The sequence below is a fragment of the Amphiura filiformis genome, chromosome 11 (genome assembly GCF_039555335.1).
Source record: "Amphiura filiformis chromosome 11, Afil_fr2py, whole genome shotgun sequence".
In the NCBI taxonomy this organism is placed as follows: domain Eukaryota; kingdom Metazoa; phylum Echinodermata; class Ophiuroidea; order Amphilepidida; family Amphiuridae; genus Amphiura; species Amphiura filiformis.
In genome coordinates, this window is record NC_092638.1 from 66,548,446 (window position 1) to 66,557,772 (window position 9,327).

General features: G+C 38.0%; 1 protein-coding gene across 1 annotated transcript in view; it reads right to left on the reverse strand.

Annotated features, from left to right (window-relative positions):
- Positions 1–8,802, reverse strand: part of LOC140165170 (uncharacterized) — a 45,036-nt gene extending 36,234 nt beyond the window's left edge. The window contains exons 1-4 of the mRNA XM_072188610.1: positions 8,720–8,802; positions 3,384–3,444; positions 2,244–2,383; positions 995–1,131 (exon numbers count right to left, since the gene is read on the reverse strand). Coding sequence (XP_072044711.1) covers positions 995–1,131; positions 2,244–2,383; positions 3,384–3,444 — 338 coding nt within the window. The 5' untranslated portion in view covers positions 8,720–8,802. The remainder of the gene's footprint in view (positions 1–994; positions 1,132–2,243; positions 2,384–3,383; positions 3,445–8,719) is intronic.
- Positions 8,803–9,327: the final 525 nt, after the last annotated feature.

The window sequence follows — 9,327 nt, forward strand, 5'->3', positions numbered from 1 at the left end:
TAGGAAAACAAAATATCGTTATAACAATAATTATGCCGAAAACATGGGCCTTGTGAATATTAACAACTTGAAGTGATGCGACAATTTCATAAGGAATGCAGTGTGAGACAACATGAAATATGGAGTTTTTGGTAGCGTGTGACGGTGTGTGCGTGCCTAGCTTTCCCTCAGAATAAATCATTTCACTTCTCTTCTGCGACCTTGAATTTAGAATATGTGCATAATAATAGAAGCATTTCTCTTTGCTCTTTTAAATGTTATTTGCAGCACTTCTAACGAGCCATGTAAATTTCTACGACTTTTACGTTATAAATAACGTTCCTACGCATGCGTACCATCACTTAAGGCGTAAAGACAATGGGAAGTTATTTTGTTGTCTGTAGTCTAGACTGTCGTCATGAAACATGGTAGACGTGATCCCCATTGTGGGCCAAATAGTTCAAGATCAAGGTCATCTGGGGATAAGTGAGTATAGATTCTTGGCTAGTCATCAAACTAGGTTGATCACCATAGATGACACAAATAGTCAAGGTCAGGTCAAGGTCATCTAAGTTCAACTGCTATATATTAATGCCCTGTAACTGAGTATTGATTATCGGATTGTCATGAGACTTGTTGAATGTGATCAGCATTGAGTGCCAAAAATCTAAGTTCAACTGAGTATAGATTGTTGGCCTGTAATCAAACGTGGTGGATGTACTAACCATTGAAAGCTACAAATGTCCGAGATCATGCCAAGGTAAACTGAGTATGGACTGTTGGATTGTCGTAAAACTTGGTAGATTGAGCATTTTGGTGGAATGAATTTAATGTATTTAGTTCACATTTTGAAATAAACTAATTCATACTTTTAACATGAAACTTAATGAGTGTCTCAATGTATTCCCAGTATATCCTTGATAGTATTTACTAATAAGTAGGTTACCGGTATTTCCCACCCGGTAAATAATTACATAAAACAAGTTCGCACACAATGATAGAATGATCCACTCACGTATAAAGAGAGTCTACTCCACCAGTACGGGCAACTGTACTGTCAACCCAAACGAACGTCCCTTCAGTCGCAGCATCCGTTAGACCAATCCAGTATCCTAACCTTCCCGTGTTAGGAATCAGGTTCTGAAGAAAATTCTTTAATAAAAACAAACGCAGAGAAACAATATGTTATTTTTCAGTTAAAAAGACGTTTTGTAAATTTAGCATGAAGTTCATCTGTATTGGCCAATTCCATGTAGGAAATTTAATCTCTTGATCACACAATACAAAATTATCTACCTCCGTAATTTTCAGCTGTTGCTACCACTGACCTCTTTACATGGATAGCGGGTTCGCACGTAATAGAGGAATCTCATATCACGCATTCCTACACCTCACTGGCAGCCATAACGGGGTCCCCGTCGGCTACAATACACCCAAAATGTGAAATGATTCGGCCTTGGCGGGAATTTTAGACTGTATTCCATCACCCGTGTTACACGTAGACAAACGAATGATGAAAGAATTGCTTTTACTCATCAATGAGGTGAATTTGTTTTTATTCCCTTTCCAATATGGCGACAAAGTGGTTTCACTTTTCCGGTCGGCGCCCGTGGTCGATTGCAGATCCGTCGGATAACGCTTTTTCAATGTGTAATGAACTTTGCTGCTTGGATGATGTCACGATGAGTCGAGGTTAGCGCTTATTCCGTATTGAAAAGCGTGTTCCGACGCAGGGGGGGCCGGCCAAGATTGGCTGAATTTTGACGTCGTCATTGGTTTTACACGTAAACACAAAAATGTCTAAAATTATTCCAAAACTGTCAGTTCGGGGGGCACTCGTCAGGCGGTATAGGTCACGCGACACGTGACGTTCGAGGCTGGCGACAGCCCCATTCAAAATATACGGTTAGCAGTTATAAATTGAAAAACAACATACTTAAAGTGTGGTACATTGTCGTACCCCCAACGGTTTAAGATCATTTTGCTTTGACACCACATAACAAATTTAGAATTGTTTGTGAAGATTTCATGATTGTGTGTTAATCCAATGGCGACGTCAAAAATGGCGATATCGCATCCGCCACCACCTGGCACTCGTAATTCACGAACGACTCTGATTTCAAAGACGGGTCAGTGATTTCACATACGGGGGTCTGTGATATCACATACGTCGAGCTTTTTTGACAGCTGGGCAGCACATCGGAACGAAGCTGAACGAAATATAATATTCCTCTATTTAAGCAGGTATTTAGATATATTCTTACATTTTCTGCTTGGTTATTTATAACGACAAGATCACCTCCCATTCCTTGACACGCCGTCCGTGCATCATCCCAAGACGGGACAGATGGTGCTTGTATATAATAACATTTCCCATTATATTCCTCCCATCCAGAATCACAGGCTAATGAAAAACAAAACAAAACATATTTGTCAAGGGTACTATAAGAAGAACAGATGATTAACTGTGCAAACAAAATAATTATAATGCCGTTTAATTTAAGTGATATTGCTTTAATGCTATCATGCAGGTGATATTGAACAGATTTTATTTAAATTTTTGTCACGAAGTTCCTTTACACATAGAAAGGGAATGCAACCTTATCCAGTATGTTAAAGATCAGTCCAAGAGAGCGCCAAATATGGATCAGGAGTATTACATAATAATACCCTGCTATAACAATAGCTGCACTGGATTAATCTGATAATCTCCTATGTGGTTAGCTTGGCTGGACCAGGAAATCCACAAGGTCAGCCAATGTATGTACATGTTTTCTGTACATGTGCCATATCTTTTACAATGGGTGATAAATTACTGGTTTGTTTTATTTCAAAATGCAACGGTCGATATTCTAAAGCTTGGTCCAAATCCAAGAGAAGAACCAACTCTAGTAATTTATGTGGTTTCAAATTATATCGGCTGTTGCGTTTTTGATAGAAATGGTGTTTATTGATGTGCACACTTTCCTATTAGATCATAACATGCTGTTGTACATCCAAGGTCAAAGGTCTTCAAATCCATATTTGGCGTTGTTCTGGGACTGAAGATGAGTTGACTTCTGACGTCAATGCCTGGCACGCATCATCACAATTTCCATTGTTTTTTGCCTGGCAGTATGCGCGCATCATATTTTGGTCAGAGCTCGTGTTTTTAAAACTCCCGCCACTTCACAATATGGTTATTGAACAGTGTAGTGGTTCCACGTGGTTCACTCATCAGACATATCGATATAGCAGCCCCTTGCCTTTGTTGATAAACATTGAGGTCAACTCATCTATTTTTAAATAGATTTTAAGTAGTCCATTTCAATAATGATATGAGCAATTTATGTTACAAACTGTGTAACTGTTTAACATCTGATGAGTTGCAGTAAATTGATAAATTAATATAAAAGGCTACTTACCAGATTGAGCTATAGCAGTCCCTGCTAAGCCCAAGATGCATATAAGCGAGAAAAAATTCATCTGAAAGAAAAATTAGATTGAATTGTGAATTGACATCTAAGACGAACATCTTAACTGAGACCGTGAGTTATGGATATACGATTTATCACAACAGGGTTCAAATAATAAAACTTGCCCGGGGCCAAGTATAGTGAATCGATTTATTCATATTGAGCACTATGCCAAACTAACTGGCCCCAGTTCCATTTTACAGAAGACACACTATAATTTAATAGATTCCATTTTAAAGATTGAACCTTAACCATTGTCTGAAATAGGTAACAATATTAAGATTACAGGAGAAAATAGGAAAAGTGATCCCACCCGGGAACCAGGACCTATGGTTTACGAGACCAGCGCCTGAACCCCGGGCCTGAACCACTTGGCCACGGGAGTTTCATGATTAGGCAGACTGGGAATTCAACCTATAAGCGGTCACTCAATCCTACCTCCTTCGTGGCTTTCTTGACGGGTATAAGCAGACTATGATGAAATTTGATCAGGTTAGCCGTCGAGCCATTATTAAAGGAGGGAATAGGAAAAGTAATCCCGATCGGGAATTGAACCCAGAACCTCTGGTTTATGAGACCAGTGCCTTAACCACTTGGTCACGGGAGCTTCGTGATTAGGTAGACTGGTAACTCACGCTATAAGCGATCACTCAACCATACCTCATGCAAGTCATCCCGTAGTGTCTAGGGCTTGAACAAGCGTAAATAGAGCCATCCTCACTCAGTAACGAGGAACATAACATGACAAACGGTGTTTTTTTTCCGACGGGTATAAGGAAACTATTATGAGTTTTATCATAGTTTGCTTATACAAAAGAGCGCTTAAAAATTGGTATGAACCATTCAGGTAACCCAATTTGAAATTCACATTCCCTGTGTGGAAATTAAAGACGTGTTTCCATAAGGGGTGTATGAATTTCAATTGGAATGGCGCAATATTAATGACATTTGCCTATGACCCGTTTTAATGCACGGTGGTGCAAAAATGTGTTATACAAAATATCGCTACACTTGAAAAAGTCGTCATGATTTAAAAAAAACAACAAGAAAGAGTATTGAGCAAATTAATAAACTCGTTGAATGAAGCATCTTATACATGTATCTTATACTGCCAGTTTGTGACCTTATTTGCTGCTCTGCGATCTTCTTGAAAACAAGCATACCAAAGGCAAAAGTCGGATTTCAAAAGTTGCGGTAGGCCCTATAAAACAGATTCTGGAGTTCTGCATAGCAGACCCGTAGCCAGGAGGGCTTTTTGACCTAAAAATTCCCATTTGCGAGCGTAGGTTTTGTATGCCTTTTTGGTCCAAAAATGTCCAAAACCGCCCCTCTCAGTCCATAAAGGTCCAAATAAATAAACCTTGGCTACTGGCCTGCTGCATAGCATAGATTTCTGGATGAGAGCAAGAATAACACAGACTTTACTTGAAACTGAAGGGTTGGAAATTCTTGATTGGCTTGCAAAGAGCCCAAACTGGAACCCACCGCAATTCATTGCTCGCTTTTTTTAAAATCGCGGCTTGCTACGCTTTTTCGCTCTAAAAAGTCACGCCACAGAATGGCTCTAGATCGATTGCCAACAAATTTCAATATTTTTATCTTCGATCGTTCTCAACAGGGACTTTCTTGGTTTGATAATTTCTCTATGTTTTTATGCTAATTGATCATAAAAATAGGAAAATAAATAAATGAATTGATCACAACCATTACGATGAACGTAATAAACATACACTGAGAATGTACTGACTAAAAGTTCGAATTTAAAAGCTGTTTGGCATACATGTATATGAAAGACGTTCTAGCATTGGTTTTTTGTCTGTTCTATTTTGTTAACAGTACGACAGCAACTTAGCTCACTTCCGGTATTTTTTACCGTCGTGACCTCTGCTGTTACGTAACGCAATGTTGAAAATCAGGTGGCAAATACGGTTTTTTAGAAAACATCAAAAAAATGGAATACACGAGTCATTTCTCCCTTCATTTCCATATTGAGCCCATAGATAAGATATGAAACATGCATGCGCGTATTTTGGGGGGGTTTTGGGGGCGCCAGCCCCCCGGGGTAAAAGCAGGGGGCGGCCAAAATGAAGGGGCGGCGGGAGAAGAAGGGGCGACAAAAACAGGGGCGGCAAAAGCGAAGAGGCGGCAAAAAGAATTAGTAAATAAAAAAAAGGGCGGAAAAATTTGATAAAGCATAAAAAAGTTTGAAAAAATGGTACTATACATCAAAATGTGCTGCTTTTAGGGCGCTAGCGCCTGAAACCGGTTTTTTTTTTTTTGCTCTTCACTTTTTCAAACGACCGAGAAAAAAATTGGGTCAACCTTTTCTGGCTTTTGAGGAAGGGGCGGCAAAATTGAATTTTCTTCAGCCCCCCGGGGTTGGGGCGGCCACGGTACGCCACTGAATGAGTATAAGGCAAAGAATAACGTGTAAAAGTTGAATTATTGTGGAAAAAATGAATGCTTTTGGTGCGCGAAGTAGCCTAAAAAATGAGAGAAAATGCATGTCACGATCACTAAAATGGTTATATCTGCAGCTTTGAGGAAACGCCGGTCTAATGCTTTTCTGTTGTGATAAAATTAATTAACCACAGCTTGTATTAAAATTTCAGCGAAAATGAGCGGTGGAACAACCTAGTCGTAGGTTGAAAAGTTGCGTTCTTTGAGTCCTCGTGCTGGAAGCGCACGTTGCAAGTGTCACGATGCTTCACGAAATGGATCCCAGCCGGCGCTGTCTATTATACATGTTAGGCCCTATATTGATTAATATAGCAATTAAAAACGTCTATTGTTATATATTTTATAAATGCAAAATGCAAAGAAGGTAGTATCATCTCATTTAACTGAAGTACAAGCAGTTTTGAAAATATTGTTGTCGAGTGAGATCCTTGAACACGTTGAACGAGAAATAAGATAGCAAAAGAATACCCTTTGCCCGAACAAGTTGCGATGGCTTAGTGGCCAGAGCGAAGGTGTGCAGTGCCGAAGGTTGAGAGTTCGATTCCCATGTTATCTTATCGATGATGTGGAATTTTTCAGTTCGTTTTTCTTTTCTTTTTTCCTCTCCCTTTTGTCTTTAATAATATAGGCCTAATGAATGTCGGCTTGAAGGCCCACTTTTTTCATGATTTATTTCTTGTTCATGTTTAAGCCTAATCCTACATTCGAGTTCATATCTTTTAAAAAAATGCATTTAAGTTCAGTAGCTTTCAATATGATATAATCAAATAAAGCATGTCAAACTTAAGTAATTTTTAAAAGTTCAAAAAATATACCGGTATATAGGCCTAGGCCTATCAAATAAAGGAACGTCAACACAGATTTTCACGATTTTTTAATTGGACTAGACCCCTCCCATATCGGCAACATATTTTATGAGCTTTTATGCACACATATCAAATCATGAGATGCGCGAATTTCAAACCTAATGTTTTGGCATATTTGTAATTTTTACACAATGTTCAACTTACACCTCGGATTACACCTAATATAATTGGAATCAGCCAAGTTCGTTGTCTAGACCAATTCCCCATAGAACACCACAGTTAAGCGGTCAAGATATTAAGTGTTTTCTTTCATTTTTATCTCGCTACTTCTGCTTCAAATGTAACGTGAAAACCTTCCTGACAGTTATTTACTAATATTATAAATATTGTTATAATTTTTGGAATAACAAAACTTCAAATTTGCCCGAAATCGTATAGTATGGCTTTAATAAAAATATGAAAACTAGGATTTAAAAATATGAGTTAAAATCAAATCAAAAATCAAAGAGAGGTGCTTGCGGGGTTCGAACCAACATCGAACTTCCAAATACATGTATTTACCACTAAGCCATACCAGAGATATGATTAATTCGGTGACAATAATAGCAATGTTATTCCCACTCAGTGCCTCACTCGTGTATTCTATTTCTGGAATGAATTAACACCGTCCAAATAATGTAACACAAACCTTTATGCTGACTTTTAAAATTGTTTGAACGTTGGGAGTATTATTCAAGTTTTCAAGTTAAATAACCAACAATGGACAATTGACAATGAAAGTTTCTTTGCCGGAAAAACATCGGCCGTACAATATATGGCGTGACAGTAGACTACGACAGTAGTCACGCACAAAGATAAACATTTCAACATGTTCAATATACGACTACGAATATACCCCAACCAAAATTCACGAAATTTTCAGGCAAGCTAACTTAAGTTATTCTATAACATGACACCCATTTTTGATTCCGGCGCTTTTTCTTGCTTGATGATATGAACATTTTGTGTTCGTGACATGCAATTTTTCTCATTTTCCGAGCTACTTTGGACATGTTCAAGCTTCTTCTTTTTCCCATTTAATTCAACTTTTACACGTTATTTGTTGCTTTACACAAATGTTTGATGTCTTATCTGTGGTCAGGGTACATGAAAGATGCAATATACGACCCGTGTCTTCCATTTCTGGAGCTATTTTGATAAAAAGCGTTTGCCGGCTAAAATTTCAACATTGTGTTACGTAACCCGTGTTCACCAACCCGTATAAATTTTCTGTCGAACAAAAGAGGTCACGAAGTTGCTGTCGTACTGTTAATAAATGTTAAAAGGATACCATTGATGCTACTCGCGTTTATTTTTCAGACCTGCTACCGGAAACAAACTTGCTTATTTTATTCACTTTCGCTTCAACTGTATCTAGCGAATTCTTAGAACCTCTGTAAAAACAATTTTCGCAATTTCTTCGTTCTTTCAGGATTCACATCATAAATTTTGTTTTCACACATCGCTATATCGCAGTTCTCCGTTGCGGACTATCAAAGAGGTTCTGTCCTCCAAAAGGTGCAACATATTGGACCCTCAGCAAAACCAATCTAGGGGAGGGTGCTGCGATTGCTATAACCAGCAATATATTTTGTACGCTTTAATTATATTTCTTTTGAACAAGGGAAGAGGATTATTATACACTTGAACATAGAAACATTCAAACATCACAAACTAGCGCACGAGATCAGATTAATGATGCTTGTCATTCTTAATACATGTATGTCAATATACAGGAGAAGAAGACTTACGCATTGTACACTAACACACTTAAACATGATTATAAATGTAAACATGACATCCATAGGCAGATATACCAGAGTGAAAAAAACTCCGGATATAGTTTAATTCGTGCAAAGCAGCAAATGCACATGGCATAGTTCAAAATTTCATCACAATTTTTAAACGAACAATTGATATGAATAACACTTAGATAATGATGAATATTAAACATTTCAAAATAATGCAATGTGCGCTTACCGTAACTAAGGGTTGAGTCGATTAAATGCTTCGTCGAAATCAAACACGTTCTAGCTGATCTGTTAAAGCAGGTTGTGTTGATAGCTTCATGTGACTACTTTTACTGATATGCAGTGATATTTATGCAAAAATGAAACCGAAAATTATAATCACATTTTCGACAGCACTTTTTTTGACCAATAAGATTGGTCGTTCTTTCCTAACAAACAGTCTACATGGAACGAATCACAGTATTGGTCGGGGTTCTACCATTTATTTGAAGAGACGTACACTGCAATGCAGGTGGCACACTTCGGACGAGTTCATTTTTTACGGGTTGATGCATGATTGTAATTTGCAACATTTTAAGTAACAATTTTCATGTTATAAAAATAGCAAATGGATTTTTTTTTCTCGTGTAAATGCGTATCACTTGTTGCTCGAAAAATTGTACAAAATGCGCTTGTTCTGAGATTCGTCTAATGATCGCACTTGATGCGCACTCCCCTCTGCTCGTGCATGATTTTCAAATCCAAACCTATGAATAAACAAGTAACAAAATTTCATATTAAACAGAAAAAAGAAGAAGTGTATTCCTGCTTAAAGCCCTATTGTAACATTTGGTGAGG